This window comes from Mesoplodon densirostris, chromosome 11 (genome assembly GCF_025265405.1).
Source record: "Mesoplodon densirostris isolate mMesDen1 chromosome 11, mMesDen1 primary haplotype, whole genome shotgun sequence".
NCBI lineage: Eukaryota > Metazoa > Chordata > Mammalia > Artiodactyla > Ziphiidae > Mesoplodon > Mesoplodon densirostris.
The window spans coordinates 19,138,235-19,162,083 of NC_082671.1; the positions used below are offsets into that span (position 1 = coordinate 19,138,235).

A 23,849-nucleotide genomic window follows, 5' to 3' on the forward strand; every position below is an offset into this window, starting at 1 on the left:
GTTACTTACAAGAGTGCTCTTCTGAGCCTCTGCCAACTTTGTAGCAATGAAGTACTGAATTGGCGCAAGGAGCACAATGACAGCAGCACCAACCAACGCGCTGGACCCAAGCAAATTGTAGAGCAGAATCACGCCCATTATGATCTAGCAGGGAAAACACAAGGCAAGGGGAAAAAGAATAGGGCTGTGGGGACCACTGCATGAAAGGAAGGATTTTTTAGTGAAATTACAGTGTTTCTTAATTGTTATAAGTGTATTTGGAAGTCAACTCAACTGTGACAGTTGAGTTTTGCTATGATTTATTTGGCAAAGGCTAAATAGCTGGAATTTATTTTTAGTGTCATGATGTGTGCAACTGGTACCGAACCAATTTACTGCATGAAGTTGTAGAGTGGTCCCAAGGATGATTTCAACCTGAAATGGGCTTCAAATTTTTAAAAGAAGACAAAATTTTTCTAGAAAATGTTGTCACCTGCCATAAATTTAACATCCCATATTCTCTTGGAATTGTATTAGCTTTTCAAGGCAAGGGGGATAGAAAGTAAGAACCAGCATCATCATGTAAGAGAACAAGATAGTTGTTTGTGGACTAAATGATCTGAGCTCGTCAGCTCCTCAATGACCCCAGACGTCACTTAATGACAAAAAGGGTAGGTCTAACTAAAACCGTGGAGAAGCTAATGTTGGTGCCCCATCTTACCTTACTTCCCTTTTTAAATTTATTTCCCAAACCGAAGACTGAACCCCTTAGGCCTAGCCTCTCCGGTTTGTCACCTTCTTCTTCTTTTTTTAAAACTCAGGTTTTAACCCTGTTATCGTCTCTTGCTGTTGTTTTTTTCGATTTCCCAAGAGCTCAGTTTATCGTAGCTCAAGATGTCAACAAATGAATTGTATCCGTACAGTTAAAGCCTTTAACCATGCCTATATGCCAATGATAACAGCTTATTAGTGACCATCTGGGGGCAACGGCACATGTTTAGTGCCTAATCAATTAGGCTTTTTGGGAATTCCAATGAAAATGAAAATTTCCTTCAGGTCACCTCTGATGCAGTCATTTAGAGGCAGCCTGGAATTTTTGATGCACTTTAAATTACACCATATAGGCAGCTACCTAGTTGACCTGTGTATAAACACATTTTGATAAAATAAAACAAAGCATGTTCTAAATCTTTACTTTGTGCCAAGCACTGTGAATGATATACACATGGATTTGGATTTCCATTACAAATGAAAAAACAAACAATAAATTTTAAAACTGATATCTTCTTGTTCTTATTTCCTCTGTAAATAAGAATCTTACTTATATTGATCTACCTGAACAGGCATAGCCCATAGATTGGGACACAGGAACAAGAACCACATGAGTTGATTGGTTTCAATGGCAACCAAGTTATTGATCTGACCCAGGGTCATCTCACCCATGGATAAATTAGATGTAGAAAGCCTCAGGATTTTATTGTATATCATGGCCTGAAAAAACAAAAAAGAAAAGAAATGTACTTGAAGCTCTAAACTTAATAATCAATATTATGCTTATTTATTTTCATTGGAAAAAAATAACTTTTTAAAAATTTTTGAAAAAAAGGAGAAAAACCTTATAATGCCATCTTCTTAAGTCAACCATTATTTTCATTTCAGTATTATTACTTTCAGTCCTCAACCAAATAGAAACTTATTTTTTCTGGTGATATAATCTAAACATATATTCAAATTTAAACATAATCTCTGGAACAAATAGTAACAGAAATAAATAAATGCAAGATTTCAAAATATCTTAATATATTATTATAAGTATTATTTTTAATTCTCAGTGGGTTTATTAATTAGTTCTGTGGTTCTTTTTTATTAAGTAGATCCTAGAAGTGTTGATGTCATAATATCACAGTGAAAATGGAAGGAAAAAACTAAACTGAAGCCTCTACCATTCCTATCACTAGATGGTATGTGGCATTTTCAAGAGGCCAAGATCATTCAAAGCTTGTACGTACCAGCAGGGCTCCACGGAGATTAATGCCAGTCTCTATGGTTACATAGTAGGAAGCCTGCAAAAATGTCCTTTGCAGAATAAGAGCCAAGAACAGAAGAACTGCTAGAACATAGGCATTTTCAAGAAATTCCTTTGATGAGAGGGTTTCTGAAGTCTTATCCCAAAAGAAAAAAAGATATAAATTAAAACTGTTCGTATACTGGTATACAGTTTGCACGTATTAAACAATACATGGTTGTTAAATATAAAAATTCAATGACTTTATAGTACAGCAATGGAATGAGCCACGGCAAGGCAATTTTGGTTTTTCCTCATAATATCCACAGATACAAATACAAACCAGTTGTAAATGTAAAAAATGTAAAAAATTTTTTACCAATGTAAAAAATCCCAAATTGATCATTAAGATGGCTGGAAATGCCTGAAGGCATTTGTAGGGAAAAAGGTACATTTAAAATTTTTTAAGTTGAATATATTTTCTACAAAGATAAAGTCTACCTTACTTAACTGGAAAATAGTAAACCAAGATAGAAGTTAGTTAGACTGTAATTTAGAAGTAGAAGCTACAAAGCTGATAGTCGGTCAGCAAGACCAATGGGACAAAAATAAAATTTCCAAGACCAATGAAACAAAAATACAATTTCCATAGCCTTATTAATTTAAAATAATTCTACAGAGTTGACTTCTTCTGATCTTCATCTATCTGAATTCATATAATGAAATAAATTATAAATTATAAAATACATAATTTGGCTATTTATTTCACCCACATGACACTTTCAGTGACAAAACACAACTTATGAAAAACTGTTTTAGTCAGATTATGACTTAAAGTCATCATAAGAATATACAGATTGATTGCTTTTTGTTTGTAACTAGCATATGGTAACTTGTTTGTTAGAAGTAAGGGAAAAGCAACACATGTCAATTTGGGCACTCTTCAGTTTTTATGGTTTAGATCCATTAAATTCTACTTCTGGTCCCTTCCTCTTCTTTCCTGGGGATACATACAAATGTGTAAGTGTCTTCCTTCTCAGAAAAATACGTGGTTAATACGTGTAAGGGAGAGGGATGATGGAATTCTATGTGGAATTCCGATATCTGTATGTAAATCAGGCTACTAGGGACAAAACATCACAAACGTTTATTCAATGGTAAAATATCTGGTTCACCTCTATTACAATTGAGCACTAATATATGCAAGGAACTGGGCTAAGCGTTGTGGGCACAAATGGGAACTGTTCCTAGTTGCTCTGTTTAAAAGAGCTCACAACCTAGAAAGGTAAGTATATCCATAAATAACCTGCTTCATTATAAATAGCATTTATGGTAAGTGTCAATGCAAAGTGAACAACGTGTTAGAAGGGTACCAAGGAGAGTCAAATTCCAACTAGGACAAGCAGAAAAAGTTTCACCAAAGATGCAGCATTTACTGCAGGCTTTGAAAATGTGTACAATTTTAATAGGTAAAGAAAAGAGGACAGGAAATTAGATTGAGAGAATAGAAAAGGAAAACTGATTCATCGGGACTAGAGTTTCTATATGTGAAACTAGGGAAATCAACTCTTATTTTAGAAAGAAACTAGGTAGGAAGTTCATGATGCAGACTTTCTTAAGAACAGGAAATATAAGATATAAATTTATAACAGCAAATAATGTATACTATATAGTCCCCAACAGTAACATCATATCTAATAAAAGTATAATGTGACTTGCCCTGATAATTGTGAAACAGGGTGATGGCTTTTACTACATAGGAAAAGATAAAAGTACATACTACAAATCACATTGCCGATATCATTGGTCATAGGCCTCTAAAAAAGTGACTCAGCCACCCTCATGTACTCATGAATGAAAATTCTTTACAGAATTGCTATAAAGATCTAATAAAATAATCAATATGAAATTTCTGAGCATCGTTTCTGGCACACAGTAAATGCTTATTAAATGTTTATAGCCTCTGAATCTGAAAAATAATTTTGTTGGCCACATCCATTCATTGAATACATACACTCATGTTTTTCTCTACAAGGAAAATTATTGTTTTCTTTCTTTTAAAAAGCATTCAATTCTCTGTAAATAAGCCTGTTTGAACTGCTCATAAAACTGCACTCCAAAAAAGTAACAATTATAAAGAAATTTGCCAATAATATGTTTCCTTTCAAAAGCACCACAAACTTACCCCTGTTGTGTTATTTGTCCCATTCTGGGTTTCATTCACACGTTGAACTATTCCAGAAATACAGAGAGGTCCAGCAAAACCCAGTAAGTCAGCAAGATAACGAAATGTGCTACTAAGTAGAATTGGTCTCCCAAAAGCTGTGTACATTGCTAGCCATATAGATGGAGTCCGATTTGGACGATCGGCCACTTTTTTCTGAAAGAAAAAAAAAAAAACTTGATGAACCATAATAAAATAATAGAGCGGCAATTAATCTTAGGAACTATGGGAATCTCTTCCAATATTTCTGATATTTTAAAAGATTAAAAATAAATGTTACTGAATCCCTTTCAATATAGTACATATAGTCTGGTATCCTTGCACCCTTTGTAAAAAATAACTACTGAATGTGTTTTAATGAAATAGAGAGAATGAAGAGTAACCAGGCCAGTTTTTCAAACATTTTGTATTATTTTTAGTTGTCAAAGGATGACCCCAAATTCTTAAGACCAAACTAATTTTAATTCCCTTTGATTTAGAAAATGAATAAATCTGTCATGAATATTACCAAATAACACTGTATGGAAAAGAAAATAGTAAAATACAAAGGTCCAGGTTATTGACAGTCTAGTTAAGATTTCTGAAGTCACCAGATCACAAGAGATTCACCTATCAAGTTACAAGCTAAACAAAAGAGATCATCCAACTTCAAATTGTTTCTTCTCCAGGTATTTCACATCTCCATAAATGGGGGTCAATAATTTTTTAAAAGTTACATTAGACTTGTGTTTGCTAGTTATTCCTCAAAGAAATGCAGAATGAAGAATGGCATATTTGCTTAAGCCAACTCATGGCTTCACACTTCTATAATCATGTGTTGAAAAGATTTTAAGACCTGAACAATTATAATTACATCTTGGAGAGGAAGTAGATAGAGTTTCTTCATTGTGGCAAAGAAGCTAACTCAATGCATTATAGTTCAATCATGTTTCATATTCAACTCCTTGTGAGATGAATAATTCAGTTATTTTTTAAAGTTTATTGATAAAAGACATTAACACACCGAGTTCAAGTGACTGTATTATAAAAAGCACTCAGAAAATTTAAGCTATGCTTAGGCTATAGCATTCATCTTTACTTTAGAAAAGAAGTTTTTAAAATATTATGCAGGGCTTCCCTGGTGGTGCAGTGGTTGAGAGTCCGCCTGCCGATGCAGGGGACACAGTTTCGTGCCCCAGTCCGGGAGGATCCCACATGCTGCAGAGCGGCTGGGCCCGTGAGCCATGGCCGCTGAGCCTGCGCATCCAGAGCCTGTGCTCCGCAACGGGAGAGGCCACAACAGTGAGAGGCCCGTGTACCGCAAAAGCAAAAAAATATATATATATATATGCAATACTTTTCCCAGAGGTGAAACCAGAGAGATGACTCAGGTTTGTTTGTAGTAACCATTTCCTGCAATATTAATTTCATAACACACATTTTTGACACAAAACAGAGGTCACTTTCATCATTTACCATAAATGCTTTGTTGATCTTTATTTAGAACAGCCAAAAACTCTTTAACTGATCCATCATACCCAATTCCCTTCCAATGCTGGTGTAAATACTGCTATTTTTAATTACACTAATATCTGTAGGTGATAGCAATATAAAACACATCTTCCACAGTGGCTATCACACAGAACTACTCAGAATGATAATAAGACAAATTGAAAATATCCAAAGATTCTGATATCTAAATTTTTAAAAGCAATTATAAATACCCAAAGAAAGTACAAGAAGAAACCAATTTTGACAGATATGTAGGATGATACATGGAGTAGGTAGATGATGCCCCTTTATTTAATTTAGTTCCCCAATTTTGAAATACAGAATCCAAATTTTAATTAATAATTAATTTAAGCGTTTTCGTTTCTCAAAAGTTATTCATTGATACTTTCCCTTTAAATAACAACATTATTGACAAGATACCTGAAAAAAGACAATAAAAATTCCATGAATTATTAATATATGGTGACAAGGATTAGACATACACAATTATTGAACTTAATGCTTACTTTCTATTTGGTCCTAGAGAAAAGACAGTGTTCTCTCTGTCTCTCCTCATGTAGTGACTGGGCAACTAACTCACCATATTTCATAGGCTCTTCTGGTATATTCTCAGCAGCCCAGTTATCCTGACTCAAAACTACTGGGAAAGACAGATTGAGAAAATCTGCTCTTCCTTAACTGTACGTGTTATTTAAGCTTAGTGCCTTTATATTAATAGGCCCATTCTCTACAATCACGGACATGAAAAACAGATACTAACTTACCTTTTGTTCTTCATATGCATCTTTCAAACAAACATAATTTGTCACCGCCCTCATTGCTATTGGTAATTTTCCAATCGCCTTCAGATCAATAGGCTTTTTATGAGCGGATATGATGAGCGTGTTCATCCACCAGTATGTTGCTTTTGACAGTAAATTCACAAACGGTTGAAGAAATCTCACACCCAGATCCTGGAGGTCTTCAGGAGGCTTTACTTTCTGAGGATTCATGAAGAACACATATCTCTGTGGCAAGAAAAATTCCACAGGATAACAACCTAATTCTTTTTACACATATTAAAAATAAAATTTAACCTTTCCTACAGTTTCATTTCATGAGGCCAAAATTCATATTTTCATACTTCTTTCCATCCCTTTCTGAAATATCCTTTTGAGGAAAAAAATCCCTTTTGTTGTGACTACATTCTAATTAAATTCCAGAATTTCACACTTAATACACTTGGGCCAATGCTAAAAATCAATTACCCCTTTAAAAGAGAGTTATCACTAAAAATCAATCTTTCGTGATATCCTTTCATGATATTTCATGATACTTAGTGGTAGATTCAACTAAATGAATATTTTTACATCATGCAGGTTGCTTAAATGTGTTAGCAACACCACTGTTGAGTCACTCTGTTAATTTGTGGTCTGGCTGCTGTTCGCTGTTTCCACTATCCATTGTAACATGTATCTTGTCATTCACAGCAAATTCAGAGTGCTCTGACGGAAAATGAACATTGAAAAATCAGTCACTATTATTTCACACTACATAACGGGCAGCGTTATGTGGCGGGAAGTAAGTACAAGAGGTTTGTAATCACAGACCAGGTATGAGATTGACCATATTACTTTGGCTCTAAAGCTAGAGTTATGTCTATGGAAGTTTCTTCATCAATGAAATGAGCAAACTGGATTAGGTTATCTTCTTTTCCATTCAAAATTTCTGCGAATACACGAGTTTGATTAAGCCAGGTTTGCTTTGGACCAATCATGGATGATGGAACTACCTGATGAAAACAGTTTCATCTATAATATAGACTAAGCATAATGTTTGGCACATCATAGGCACTTGATCAATATTTATGAATGAATACAGTAAATAGATTCCAGGGTCATATTGAGATTTCGGGAACATTAATGGTCTGAAACTTAGTAATTAGTTCAATTTTATATTTATACACATAGATGATATTCCACTGTTTATCCTCTTAAATACTGATTCTTAACTGACAATGATCTTTAATATTCAGGCCTTGAACTCCAGTAACTACACAAAAATCACTAGATACCTACTCTGACACGAATGACATTGATCTCCACAGCCATCAGGAGTCCATTCAAGATGACCATTATGCCTGTGATGCAGAAACGCAGGTCTGATACTCCCCAACCAGACTGCCAGTATTTGACCAACTTTATGGTTTTCGTGATAAAGGCCATTACCCAATACAGGAATAAGGCTGGAAAAATAAAAAGTAAAAAGAAAAGATACAATCTTTCACTGCTATTTTTTAAAGCTTCACTGAAATTTCAATATAAATACAGTGTTGACAAAGACAATTTAAGATTTTCTATTTCCAGATAATTTTATTTGTTAACGAAATAACAGATATGCTTTAGTGCACTTTTGGAGTTTTGAATTGGAAGTATGATAATGACTTTAAAATATTAGTGCTTCCACTCTGATTATGTGGGATAGATGTGCAGATATAAGGAGACATGTAAATAAGGACAGACTATACTCTTCAGAAATTAACGTGTAATTAATTCTATAGACTTTAAAGTTGACTTTATCTTTTGGTCTTGTTTTTTAAGAAGCCCTGATTATATGAAGAGTTAACAAACTGTTATCTGTGTAGCCTATCCCTTAGTAAGTATCTTGCAATTTCCAGGGGTGTTATCCTGGAATTATTGTGGAATCTATGTAGCAATGTAATAGAGTTTCTGCTTTACTGATCAGAATTCAGGTAAGTAAGTGACTCTTCTCACCCAAATGGGTTAAAACACCACAGGCATCCACAGTACACAGAGAAGAACACTGATCCTACAGAGCAAACTAGACCACAAGTAGGTCAGAAAAGTAGGGATCTATATCATCTCATAACCACAGCCAGCATTTTGCAGAAATATGAGATGAAAGCACAAACTTTCCTAGAAATCTGTTGTCAAGGATCCAGCATACTTTGAACTTTGAATAAAGCTCAGTACAAATGAATATGAGATGAGCAAGAAGAAATCTAAAATACACATAAGACAATCCCGCTTGGACAACACTTATCAAAACCAGAAAGTTTAAGGGTGATCACAACTTCCTTAGAGAAAAATAACTGAACATTGGCATAGAAACTTATATCTTGTTTTTTAGCTTAAAATACAGGGATTGTCAGAATGGATTTAGAACAAATAAGTGGACCAAATTATGCGCTATCTAAAGAGATTCACCTTAATATAAAGAAACAGTAGATTGAAAATAAGTGGGTGGAAAAAGCTATACAATGAAAACAAGAAGCATTAGAAACCCGGAGTGGTTATATTAGTATCAGATAAAATAGACTTCAAGACAGAGTATTAGCAGAAAATTTTTAAACTTTTAATAATGATAAATGTGTCATTTTTCATAAAGACAATTAAAAATACACATATGCCTAATAAAGATTTAGAAAGTCTGAACATTATCAAACATCTTGAACTACTTTATATGTATAAGATTGATATTTAATATTATAAAAATACACCACCTCTTCAAAATCTACATTATTGTTAAATTCACATGGTACTAGTACACACTATATACTCACTCAGAAAACAAGAAGCAATAAATTGAAAATAATGGAAATCATATAAAGAATGTTCTCTGATCATGATGAAGTTAAATTAAAAATCAAGAACAATAAGCATATTGACTTTTCTATTGCTGTTTAGCAAATTATGATAGGTTTAGAAATTTAAAACAACACATATTTATTATCTCACAGTTTCTGTGAATCAAGGCTGCAATCCAGGTGTGGACTAGGGCTACAGTCTCAACAGATTTGGTATCTTCATCTTTGCCAAACCTTATTGGCTGGAAGCAAGTCACAGGTCCACTCATACTCAAGTCACTCAAGGTCCACTCACACTCAAGTCTCAGGTCCACTCACACTCAAAGTATACAGAGTGTGAACACCAGGCAGAGATAATGGAGGTAATCTTTGGGTTTTTCCACACACTAAGATATCTAGACATCTCCAAATATTTGGAAATTAAACAATATGCAAGAGGGAGGAGATATGGGGATATATGTATATGTATAGCCAATTCACTTTGTTATAAAGCAGAAACTAACACACCATTGTAAAGCAATTATACTCCAATAAAGATGTTTAAAAAATACATTTCTCGTTAACCACATGTTGAAAAAGAAATCACTAGGGAAATTAGAAAACATTTCAACTAAGTTATAAGGAAAAACTACAGATTAAAAAATTAAGAATTGCAAATAATATTTAGAGGAAAATTTATGGCTTTAGATATTTATTTTAGAAAAAATTAGGTCCAAAATCAATGACCTAAGTTTCTACCTTAAAAGCTAAGGAAATAACAATGAACAAAATAAAAAGATGAGAGATAACAGTAAAAGGCAATAAAATAGAAAATGAATAACTGAGAAAATGTACAAATCCAACAAGGTTGATTTTTTTGAAAAGATCAAGAAAATTGATAAGTCCCCAGCTAGACCGATCAGGAAAACAACACAGATTTACCAATATTAGGAATAAAAGAAGAGTTATCCTTATGTATCCTATGTACTTAAAAAATATGATCAGGGAATATCTTGAACAATTTTTATGACAATAAATAAAAAAACTTAGATGAAATATAAATTTTCTCTATATGTGGAATCTAAAAGGAAAAGATACAAATGAACTTATTTACAAAACAGAAACAGACTCATAGACTTAGAGAATCAACTTATGGTCACCAGGGGATAAGGATGAGGGGGAGGGATAGTTAGGGAGTTTGGGATTGACATGTACACAGTGCTATATTTAAAATGGATAACCAAAAAGGACCTACTGTAAAGCACAGGGAACTCTGCTTAATATTATCTAACAACCTAAATGGGAAAAGAACTTGAAAAAGAATAGATACATGTATATGTATAACTAAATCACTTTGCTGTACACCTGAAACTAACACAGCATTGTTAATCAACTATACTCCAATATAAAATAAAAAGCTAAGAAAATAAAGATAACTTCCCTTGAATCTAAAATAAAAAGTAAAATAAAAATAAGCTTGTGTAATTTCAAGAAACAAAGGAAATTTTCTCAAAAACTATAACTGCAAAAACTGCCATAAGAAGAAACAGATACTCTGAAGAGTTGATAATAAAGAAATAAATTTATAATTTAAAATCCCTCCTTAGTTAAAACTCCAGGCCCAGATGACTTCACTGGTGAATTCTACTGAACATTTAAGGAAGAAATGAAATTAATCTCACACAATGTCCTTCAGAAAACAGAGAAATAGAGAACATTTTCCAATTCATCTGTGTATCCCAACGTATAAAAGCATGACAAAGCTATTGTGAGGAAAAAAAAAAAAACCCAGACCAATATCCCTCACAATAAATGTAAAAAACCCTAACAAACTCTAGCAATATGTAGCATGGATAACAAATCATGACAATGTATGGCTTAGCCCAGTATGCTCGGTTACTTTATCATTTGAAAAACTGATCAGTGTACATCAGCAGAAACAACAGAAATATAGTTGCTACAACTGATGCAGAAAAAAAGTCTTTCAACAAAATTCAACATTTATCATGACTAAAAAAGAGAAACCCTTGAGAAAGCAAAGCTTTGCATAGAAAAAAAACTTACTTGATAAGGTCTTATATAAAAAGCTTATAATCAATTTTATAATTAAGTATGAAAGATTATATTTCCCTAAAATCAGGAGCTAGGTAAGGATTTCACTCTCACCATGTCTATTCTGCATCTTACTGGAGGTTCTACGTAGTGCAATACAGCAAGAAAAAGAAAAAAAAAGCATAAAGTTTGAAAAGAAACAAGTATAACTGTCTCTACTTTCAGATGGTATGTTTGTTTATATAGAAAATCCCAAAAAACTTACAGAGCAATAATTAAAAGTGATGAGTGAATTTCCAAGGTAGCAAGATACAAGGTCAATATAAAAAACCCGTTGTATTTTACACACTGGCAGAAACAATTGGAAAATAAAATTTTAAATACACTTCCATTTATAACAGCAGTGGTAAAACAAAAAAGCTAATAATAATTTTAACAAGACATGAAAGATCTCTACATCTCTATAAAATATTGCTACAGGAAATGAAAGGAGACCTAAAAAAGTAAAGAATGGATTGTGAGACTCAACATTTTTAAGATGTCAGATCTCCCCCAAATTTTTCTGTACATTCAGTGCGATTCCTATCATAAGCCCCTCAAGGAATTTTTTTTTAAGTAGGAACTGACGACCTGATTCTAACCCGTATATGGTAATAAAAAAGAACTAAAATATCCAAAACAGTCTTGGGAGTAAAACAAAGAAAACAAGCTGTATGATTGTAATACATGACTTCAAGACCTCCAAAGCTACAGTAATCAAGACAGAATAGTGATGGCATGAAAATCCATGAATGTATCAAAGGAATGGAAAATATAGAGCCAAGAAATAGATCATACTTAAAGTCATTTGCTTTAATTTTTTCAAAGGTCCCAAAGCAATCCAATGAGAAACGGAAAGTCTATTCCACAAATGGTGCTCAAACACAGCTATACATTTGGAAAAAAAAGAACCTTGACACCAACCTCATATACCATACACACAACCAATTTTAAATGGATCACAGTCCTAAAAATAAAAACTGAAAGTATAAAGCTTCTTAAAAAACCCAGGAGAATACGAGGGAAACATATTTTGAGGGAAGGCAAAGATTTAAGACACAGAGAGCAATAACTATACATGAAAAAATAATAAATTATACTACATTAAAATTAAAATCTGTTCATCAAAAGACCCTGTTAAGTAAATGAGTTTGCAAGCCACAGACTGGGAGGGAAATATTCTCAAAACATGTGTCTGATGACAAGCTAGTGTCTAGTATATACAAAATACTCCTACAACTCAATAATAAAAATGCAGTCCAATAAAAAGTGGGCAGGAGATATGAATATGCACTTCACAAAAATAACAAATGGCCAATAAACTCATCAAAAGTGTTCAACATCATTAGTCATCAGGGAAATGCAAATTAAAACCACAATGTGTTATTAGTACACACCCACCAGCATGGCTAAATTAGAAAATCAAGATCATCAAATGGATGTGAAACAACTGGAATTCCCACATGCTGTTAGTGAGCATGTAAAATAAACCACTTTGAGAAAAAATCTGATGGTTTCTTACAAATATAAACATTTAGGCACCTACCCTATGATCCAGCAATTTCATTCCTAGGTATTTACCCAAGAGAAATAAAAACATACATTCACAAAAAACTTGTACATGCATGTTTATAGCAGCTTTTTTTCATGACAGCCAAAATCTGGAGACAGTCCAGGGGTCTACTGACAAGAGAATGGAAAAACTGTGGTATATTTACACAGTGGAATACAACCCGACAATCACAAGAACAAAATACTGATTGATACTACATTATGGATAACCCTCCAAAAATCATGCTGAGAGAAAGAAGTCTTACACAGAAGAGTTTACACTGTATGATTCAATTTATGTGAAGTTCTAGAACAGGCAACTCTAATCCATGGTGAGAAAAAAATCGGTTAGATGTGCCTCTACAGAGATGAAAATGAGGATTGATTAGTAAGGGGCACAAGAAAATTTTCACGGATGATGACAGTGTTCTAGATCATGATAGGGTTGGTTATACAGGTGGATGCATTTAACAAATTAAGATTTCTGTACTTTGGTATGTAAATTTTATCTCACAAAAAGAACTGCAAACAAATGTTTAACTTTAGCTAATAATATGCATGCTGAAATAATCAGGGAGTGATGAATAGCAATGCCTGTGACTTACTTTAAAATGCATCAAAAAATTAAGATGAATTGATGGATGAATAGGGGAGTGGAAAGATGTAGATATTTGATAAAATAAATAGAAGAAAATGTACACTGAAGAATCTAGGTGGTAGAAAAATAAGTATTCATCTAATGCTTTCAACTTTCTCTCTGTTTGGTGATGTTCATAATATAATGTTGGGACAAAATTACTAGTTCTGGGTTCTTAAAATGTGTGATTCTTCTAGGTCCAAATATTTCTCTCCTAAAATAAGGAGAAAGTTAGACTAGCTTTTAACTCTATAAGTCCTTCCAGAAATATGATCAAATTGTGCCCTCTGTCTTGTATCTACATAAAAATTTAGATCCGGATTCTGACTGCATTTCCTTCAAAATATCATTAAAGTGCACATTTCCTTTCTAATTACATCTTATAACTCTTATATCCACAACAGTTTTTCAGAAACTTAATGTCAAGAGTATTGAATTCCCAATGTTATATATATTTTTGCTGTTGCTTTTTTGGGGCATCTACACAAGAAGATTTCCGTAATAATATCTGCCTACAATTTTGTACCAAACAGCTTTCTGTTAAGATAATTCTGACTTGGACAAGCCTTTTAAATTAATATTGAACCCTGACAACTTGTTTTTATTTGATTACCTTTGCTGAATCATATAATGTGACGCAACACAGAATTAAATAATCAGCACTTATCACTTATTCATTTCAAATTTCAATTCATTTCAAATTGTCCTCTGGATAAACAAATAAAATAATATTCGTGTGGTTTAATCATTCCTTTTCCTAACTGCTATATTCAGTAGTCAATGTCATTTTCATCAAATAACAATCAAACAAAAATCCATGAACCTTAGAAAACTGTAAACATTTACTCACACAAAAACATACAACTCTGCCTACCATTTTAGAGGACACACAGGCCCCTGCAACCCATGCATAATCCACGTTCTGTATCTTCACCTCAGCTTTCTATATGAAAGTGTACACCAAGGAATGCAAGGATGGATCACAGTATTACATGTAACTACTTGGGATGAGTTCTTTATTTGAGCATAAAGCAAAAAATAAAATTAGGAAAATTTTAGACAGTCTCTGATTTCCACAGGACAAGAAGGCAAGAGACGCTTATAAAAAGTAATGTTAGGCAGGATGTAGATGTGAGGGGCTATGATTTGGGGGCAGCTGCTTCTCAGGAGAGTATAGTTTTCAGCATGCAATGAACCACACTCCACTGCAGAGAGGCCCCCGATGCCTCAACAGCAATTCTAGGAAGAGTGTGACATGCCCACAGCATCCATGAAAGACTTGGATCTTCGGAAAATGTCTCAGGCCTCCAAACCAGAAGCAGAAACATGAAGAACTAGCTGGGGTGACTTGCTCATGAGATGTCCTGAGGGGATAGAGTTTTCACAGCCTATAATAACTCAACTTACTTCATCTCCACATTTAATGGGAGACTAAAGAAGAATTAATTATTATGGTTTTCTCATGCCTTCCAATCCCTACCCTTGCTGAGAGCATTTACCATGAGGAAAAAGAAAAACAAATAGCTCTTTGGGGAAAAAACAACAATTACAACACTTGGATCATACTTACCTAAAAGTAATTTAGGAAAATTTGATGTTTCAATATTATGATAATATACTATTGATGTTGTAGTGGCAACAAATCCCATCACGGCTGGCATGAAGAGGTGGAGATGCCGCGACTCGCGCCGTCTACAGAGAGCGGGACAGTATCAGTGTCTACAGCTGATGGTTCCAGGCAGCGTCACATTTTGTTTCCAACTTTTTCATTAAAACGTTCTCTTAGCAATATTTAAAATACAGAATGAGGTATTTTATATACAGAATGCTACGAGAACATACAAGGAAGATTACATTGGGAGACATAATTCTGCTGAAAAGACTTGCCCTCACATGGAGGGTTGGGTAAATACAGCTAAACAAGATGTTACAATGCTTACAACAAAAGCAAATGTGTAACAATTCCTATACTGAAGGGCAGAACTGCTGAAATAATTTAACACCTGAAGCAAATAAAAACAATCAGCTGAATATGAACTCTACTGTATGTTAAAGTACATTTATTCTTTTGATAGTTTTCCCAAACTTTATGGCCTTCAGTGGCTTCTCCATTTTCATTAATTCATTCAACACATATGTGTTTGCTGGTCCAGACACTATTAGATTGTGGGATGCAACAGTGAACAAGACAAGATATAGTGTCTGTGGTCACAAAGTCTAGAGTCTATTGAGAAGAACAATAGGAAATAGGGAATTATAACACAGGTGAAGGGAATGGGAATGCATGTAAGGCTAGTGCCTGAGACAGAGAAAGCCTTGAGAAAGGAGTGACTTCTAAACTGAGACCTTAAGAAGAGGAATTGCTCCTCAGAGGAAGTAGAAGAAGACTATTCCAGACAGAGGGTCTAGATACGTCCGAGGATACTACTACAAGAAATTCAGTGTGACTGCAAGGACATGAGACTTCATTCTGAGGTCAATAAAGAGCTTCAGGTGGATTGGAAATATGCCAGGACAGATGTGCATGGTAGACAGCCCTCAAGTCCATTTGTATTAATAATGCCATACAGTTAAACATTTACATTTTATCAAATTATTGAAATATATTGGTACACAAACGGTATAGAGAAGGAAGTAAATAGTTCAAGAGTGAAGGAAAGAGGAAGATTTGGGAAGGTCATTTCAGAAAAGGTATAGTTGACAATGAGAATTGAAATATAAAAAGGAAGCCACTACTCAGGAAAGCAGTGGAAGAGCACTTAAAAAACAGGGAACAGAATGTGTAAAATTCCAAGTAGTTTAATGTTCCTTAAGTAGTAAGTTTGAGGTCAGTTGTATTATGAAAGGCATTGTATGCCATGGTAAGGAGCTAAAATCTAATCTTGCAGAAAACAGAAATACTTTAACAGGAAAGTGGTAGAATAAGATTAGGGTTTTAGAGATAGATCAATCTGGTAGTAGTGTGGATGATGGAGTTGGTAGGTACTGTGCGTGTCTGAGGTGAGGGGAGAGACACAGAAGAAGGAAAGTAGTTAGTAAACTATGAGGAGAGGCCAGATGAGAGATGATGAAAGCCTGAGTTGAGCTTTGGCAGCAGTAACATGAAGGAGATAATACAGTCTTTTGACAGTCTTTCTTCCTTCTCTTTGGACCACAGTAAGCCTTAGAGAAGTCACTTCTGGAGCAGGATAACTTAGAGGTTAGAGTGATGAGACCTTTACATGGAGAAGTAATTTGCATGTATGAGTTAGGAAGGTGTTTTGCAGGTATGTTACAGGCTTACTTTAAACCATTTAACTTATGCTCCAAAGTAACTGTAATTTAATGTTGGTAGAATACCAAATTATGAGTAGCTTTAATTGTATGTTTAAAGTCATATGTTCACTTGGAAAAGACTGTCAAAATGAACAGGACTTAGCGTTAGGGTATAAGTGTGATGGTGATGGAGGTGTAGAGAACAGTTCCCAGGGTGCTTGGGCAGATGGTGATAAGATTTTAAGAGGAAGAGCCCATTGGAGAGAGGAATGTATGGAATGTGAAGGTGTCTAATAAACATGCAAAAGAAGATGCCTAAAAGGCAAGTGTACATGGAGATCTGGAACATAATCAGGGACGTTTGGAGTTAGTAATACAAAGAGGGTAATGAAATTGTGATAGTACTATGATAGCGTAAGAGCAGGCTTAAAAACCACCCACCTCCTCCCAGAAACAGTTCAAATAATCAAAGAGAAAAAGTAGGAAATAAATAGTTCATCGTTACGGAAATTAAGAAATGCTTCTAATACTCTTTAATTATTGAAGCAAAGAAAGAATCAAAAGGCCACTTAATATTTAGAAAATTTAAAAATGAGCACACTACCCATAAAGGCCTATGAAAAGTTGTCAAAACCATACCCAGAAGAAAATTATAATCTTAAACATATTCAATAAGAAATTATTATAATAATAAATTAAGTAGTCAATTCAAGAAGTTAGAAAAAGAATAACAAACAGTAAGGGAGGCAACAATAAAGGATTAATAAAGACAGCAGAAGCTACAGTAAGGTTTATATTTACTTTATTTCTTTATTAGGAATTTAATATGTTTCTTAACCATACTAGTATTTTTATTAAGATTTCTATCACATTGTAACTGCTCTACTTACAATGTAGTATATTTTTTGAGTGTCCCAAAACCCTATTGTTTCCCTTAACCTCTATTATTTTTAGAGAAAGATTTGCAGACTTAAGTGTTTTGGTAGAAGCATAAATATCCTATTATAGGAGAAAATATTTAGTCAGAAAGTTAGAGAGAAAACCAAAAACTATATAGCACAGAAAACAAAAGAACAATTTCAAAAAAAGAGAAAATGATAGAAATGAAAACCTAAGTGAAAACACAATAATAGTGAAGATTTTAATTTACACCTTTTGAATTTGATGGATTAAATAATATAAAAATAATGAACACACAGGACTGTAGCAATCCAATGGGTAAACTCAATAAAATTTTGTCTCCTATAAAGAATATATATTATTTCTTAATACTCATTAATTACTTATAAAATGATGAAATATTTGACTATAATGAAGATGTTAATGTCCCAGAAGGTATTCATTTAATAAATTATATGCTCTAATAATAAACCAATCAAATCATATTAAAGAGCAAACTGAAAATGATTCCTAGACCTAGGAGAGTATCTCCACCAGAATCACAAATTATTTAGATAGAAATAAAAAAGAGAATACTTCTTAGGAAAACCGGTGCAAAACAGGATGTTTCAAAAGAAAAATTAATAGCTTTAATATTTGTATTACTAAAAAAGACAATCAAATATTCAATCAGGAAAGCCTGCGCATTGTTTCACTGATTATAATGGGCATTTGTGATATTTTAGGTAAAATACAGTTCTTAAAATTTTGTTAAAAAAAAAAAGAAAGAAGGAAAGAAGGCATGATCAGCAGTGCCAAATATAATAAGTATGTTAAAGAGGAAAAGATGTCCATGAAGGCATCATTAATGTTCTCTGGGATACTTGTAGAAGCAGTTTCCAGAATAGGACAAGGCATGGGAGAAAGCAAACAAAATCTTTGGGTTCAGAAGTAACTGGAAGATGTCTTTTGGAGACTCCTGGTTGAAAAGGGGAATGAGAAGAGTCTGCAGCAAAAGAATGGGAGAGGGTAGCACAAGATCAAAGGTGTATTTCTGCTTGTTTTTAGCATGGGTCTCTTATATCACTACGGCTATAAAAAAAAGTTTCCGTCATTAGCACATGTCCTCATTATTAGCTCAGCCTCTGTCTTAAGTCTCTGACTGAATCTACACATCAACCATGAGGCTGGAAAGGAGGACTCATCCTTGCCCACACGATATCAAGCTTTTAGGACACATGGGACTTCCACTATATACAAGTACATAAAAACATGGAGAGTTAGCCTGTATATTAAGGGAATAAAAAAATGAAGACTAGAATTGGATATGCTAATACAAAAATGCCAAAGAGTTGTAAGCAATTCTCAATAACAGCCAATAAGCTTCTAAATGCTTGGAGAGGCGACATATCTTAGGGTCTCTGATTTTCCTTTTAATCAGAAACTAAGATGTGCACATATATGCAAAGAACTGTCATAAAACATTACAAAATAGATGGCTCCATGATAAAACTCTTGAAGTTTCATTCCTTGTTAACTGCAACAGAAAAACATAAACCTCAGGAGAGGTTCTTATTGGATAAGAGGAAAATGATTTTCAAAACTTTCTTTTTTAGACTTTAAAGACCTTTTCATATCAATTCTTCAATGAAAGATATACCATTTAGTGTAATTTTGTAATTGAAATTTTCCTATTACTTGAGTTTATTTTCTGTTACTGTGTGATAAAAATATTTCTCCCACATTATGTTCAAGTTCAATGGAATTTATTACATTCTAACTGCCTAATACAAACTTCTTCTTTTATAAGAATGACAAAATTCCTTCAAAAATAGGGGTTTCATGACAAATCCTGATCTTGAAATAGTTATGTGCTTTGCCTCAATTTGTAGCTGTATCCTCACTGGTTCTCAGACTCCTTTAATGTCTGCCTCATCTATCTTTGCTATTTTACAAAGTAAATTGAAATATCTGAGAACTGGGTATATATATTTATACATAAATATATAACCATTGGAGCTATATGTTAAAATAGACAATTCTTCTTGCTATTTATATCTAGTTTGGAAGATAAGGTAAACGTCAAAATGTTTAAAAAGAGAGAACTTTCTGCCAGGGCTTTGTAGACAAAGGAGCAAAGATACAGAAAGCACAGCAATGAGCACAAGCCCCAGAGATCTGAACTTGTATTATCAGAGAAAGGATGCAGCACCACAAAAATACAGACAACATGCATGTTTATCGTATAAAATGGGTGACATCTGTGGCGCCTAATAAGTTATAACCAAACAGTTAAGGCTGACTTGGTACGTTACACTCTTAACTGCTATCCATAGCAACATACCCACTAGGATTGCATAACCCCATTAACTAAGTGGAGTCACTTACGAATCTGAAACGATGCCTTCTGCTATTTCACACACATGCACAAATAGGAGGGCAAACGTAAGAATCCATCTCAGGTTGTGTCCAGGAAAATGAAGCCACGTATTGTGATGAATTTGTACTTTTGAGCTTTGACTCCCCCACCCTGAAAAAGGTAAAGAGATAAGCAAAGGATCAATTAGAATCATGGAAATAATTTACATTGTGATATGCTGGGTGGCATGGGGGTCCTGAAAACTTATTCCTTTCTAGGATAGCAATAGAAAGCCTGGGCTATTTTCATTATGTTAAAAAAAAAAAAAGAACAACTTCAATTAATTTTTCCAAGACTGCCTAGGTTTACACGTTAACATTTGTTGCCTTGCTTAGGAATAACACAAACTCTGGATGACAGCCTGGTTATTTCATGCTCATTAAGCTCTTACTGACAGGTCTCTGATTCACTCAAAAGAAAAATAAATTAATGATGATATTAATAAAAGCAATTTGGAGTCTCAAATCTTTCAAAAGATGGGATCTGTGGGAGGATTGACCGAAAAAAAAAACCCATTCTTGGTGATGAAATATAGGACCCATTGGTTGAGTCAACTCTTAATCATATGCATATCATGCAAGAAAAATGATAACCTATGACCCGGCCAGCACTATTCAGCAGTGCTAGTGGTATTTTCTCAAAGAAAGCTAAAGCGTTGTTGATTGACAAGCTTTTAAGGAGGCTCAAGAGCATTATAGGTTCACCCTTAGTTCCTCACTGAAGAAAAGAATTAGTTCTCAGATTACGTTTTAGTAAAATTTTGATGGTTTCCCCTCAAAAACACAGAGTAATGTCAACTCATATATGAGGTGCTAAGAAAGGACCCCACTCTTGTCTCTTCTGTCACCGTTATTTTCTCAATTTTTTGACCATAGAGAAACCCCACATACTTCAAGAATGAATGGGGGTGTGCGCTAAAAGTACTGAAGGAAGAAATTTCTGTTATTTCTGGACAAAAGGGACCCCTAAAGCATTCTTTGAAAAGAATACTGATTCATATCTTAGTTGTTCATTATTTGAAAATTAGTTACATTTCACATATTCTACTAGAATTTATGCTGTAAATTCCTGCAGGCAAGCTCTGTATTTTTTTTGCAACATTGTCATTTTCCTTATACCTGATACTTCTTTGAGATTTATTTATGATTTCTCACTAACTCAAGTAGCCAATGTTATGGATCAGTAGTCTGCATTTTTCTCCACCATTTCCCTTTGACAATGTTAATTCCAATTCCACTTGATTCAAATACCCTTTTGCCAGCCTCTTTGTTCCCTGCTAGAGATGCAAACAGGACTGTAATAATAATTGCTCTCAATAAGTTAATTGGATGTCAAAAAGGAATTATTAACTGTAAAATTGCAATAAAAAACAATGTTCTACTTTTGGCCAAAGGGCATTCTTAATGTCCTACAAATGCCACCACACATACAAGAAGTCCTGGTCCCAATATATTTAACGTCTATGAATTTGTTTGACATGAATAACTATGTACCAAGAGTTATGTTGGTCTCTGCATAATATATGTCATATAACAGAAACCCTTTGGTCACTGTTAGAATGCTAGGCACATAGTAATCCCTCAATTAAGACTTGTTCAATGAAGAAGTAAAAGCATACAAATTATTTTAAAACTTTTTTAAAGCGGATCCTTAAATTATGCTTGCTTTTTTTTTTTTTTTTTTTTTGCGGTACGCGGGCCTCTCACTCTTGTGGCCTCTCCAGTTGCAGAGCACAGGCTCCGGACGCGCAGGCTCAGCGGCCATGGCTCACAGGCCCAGCCACTCCGCGGCATGTGGGATCCTCCCAGACCGGGGCACGAACCCGTGTCCCCTGCATCGTCAGGCGGACTCTCAACCACTGCGCCACCAGGGAAGCCCCTATGCTTGCTTTCTTAACAAAACAGTCTGATTGTTTTCTCATTTATTTTTATGAGCAAAATCATGCATGGGAATATTAAGCACCAAATTCAAAATAGTGGTTACGTCTTTTGAAAGGACAGGAACATAGGATGCAGGAAGAGGAAGAGGATCAGGAAACGGTATTCATACTTTTAGATTCCTTAAAGTGAGTGTGGTAAAGTCAATAAATGTTTATTACATTAACCTCTGTCATTTTTATATATGAAAAATATTTTATAATTTAAAAATGCTAAAAGGTCTATTTTGGTTGTTTTGGAAAAGTTATACAAATTATACATAATCGCTCTAAATAATTGTATTTTGTGTGAATATATATATATATATATGTAAACTGCAAAATAATAGGGAAAACTATATTTTTACCTTCTTCCTAAATAGTTTGCACATGTACTCTTTCTACCTGAAACACACCCTAGTTTTTACTTGCACGCTCTGTATCTTTCAAGTCCCTAAACATGTCACTCTATGCATTGTCCCCACCAGCCCCAAAGAGTTAGTTGCTCTGGCAGGCAAACGCCCAGGATAATTTGTTCCTGTATCTGTAAATGTGCTTACAAGGTGGTGTTGGCATTTCTCTTCACTTTCTGACACACTTGTTTCACTGGAAAATTCCTGTGAATATTCCAGGCAAGTACTGTGTTTTACCGATTTTTCATTCTCTTCACCTAGCACAAAGCAAGCACTCACCAAATACTTTTGATCTATCTCATATAATTCTCTTTTCCTCTTTTTAAAAAACTGCTGCTACTTGAAGTCCATTTCTAAGAAGGCATGTGACTTCTACTTTATCTATAGAATATCAAATGCCAAAAACATAAGTAATTGGAAAACAAAATACTTGCTTGTTCTTTTCCCATAGACTTACATGCTAGTTCTCATGCTGGAGAAATTACATCAACATTATACCAAATCTCAGCCATTAACAAGACTCTTCTTATAAACACTAGGTGATGAACTGTAGGACAGTAGGTTACTTACCAATAAACAATATTGGAAAAGTGATAAACAACAGGAAGACGTGAGGGACCAAGTTGAGGGCATCCACAAAACAGGGATTTTGCAACACACCATCGTAGATATTATATGAAGAAATATTGTTACCACAGAATGAAAGGCTCATGTCTTCTTATATAGTTTACTCTAAAAGGGAGAGAAGGGAGGAAAAGCCTCTTATTATGAAATTCTCCTTCATTAAATTATAGCCTTAAAGAGGTGTTATATCATAAAATTAACCCCCTTTATCTTTGCAGTTGAGGAAATAGAAAACTCTATGCCAAAGTTATTCAAGATTTACTTATAAAGGCCTTATACCTTCCATAAGGTCCACTTTTCAATAGGTTTTTTTTCCAGATTAAAATATTCCATTTTAATTTGGAAAATACATAATATTTGATATCTACCAATAGTGGTAGCTCAAAGTAGTGTTTGTCTAAATAAATAATCAAAAAACAAAAATGGTTGTTTATCAAGAAAAAGGGGGAAAAATGAAACTGACTGAAAAGTCAAAATGGTGTAATATCAAATCCTTTCCCATGGTCATTCATTGAAAATGCTTTCACAAACAACTTCAGCTGGACACAATTTACTGCAACATTTCATTCATTGCAGGAAATAGTAATACAAAGAGACCAACTCGGAGGCAACCAGCATACAGCCTTTTTCTGAACAATAGAAAAATCAAGTGTTTAAGACTACTTAAATATAATTCAAGTGACAAGTTAATGAAACTACTCAGGTCCCAGGGTCACAGCCTATTCTTACATGAAATGCACCCTACTCAAGTTTTGAAACAAAGGATGCCTTTTTATTGGAAAGCTCTATTCCATTAGAGGA

At 34.1% G+C, this 23,849-nt stretch overlaps 1 protein-coding gene across 3 annotated transcripts in view; it reads right to left on the reverse strand.

The window, feature by feature from the left end:
• Positions 1–23,136, reverse strand: part of ABCC9 (ATP binding cassette subfamily C member 9) — a 140,680-nt gene extending 117,544 nt beyond the window's left edge. For 2 of the 3 annotated variants that reach the window (XM_060111829.1, XM_060111831.1), the window contains exons 1-9: positions 22,995–23,136; positions 20,066–20,207; positions 15,114–15,235; positions 7,757–7,923; positions 6,464–6,706; positions 4,170–4,364; positions 1,989–2,141; positions 1,315–1,470; positions 10–144 (exon numbers count right to left, since the gene is read on the reverse strand). In XM_060111829.1, the coding sequence (XP_059967812.1) occupies positions 10–144; positions 1,315–1,470; positions 1,989–2,141; positions 4,170–4,364; positions 6,464–6,706; positions 7,757–7,923; positions 15,114–15,235; positions 20,066–20,207; positions 22,995–23,136 (1,455 nt within the window). Of the gene's footprint in view, positions 1–9; positions 145–1,314; positions 1,471–1,988; positions 2,142–4,169; positions 4,365–6,463; positions 6,707–7,756; positions 7,924–15,113; positions 15,236–20,065; positions 20,208–22,994 lie in introns of those variants that run through there. The other variant, XM_060111832.1, reaches the window with a different exon arrangement.
• Between the last annotated feature and the right edge of the window lie 713 nt (positions 23,137–23,849).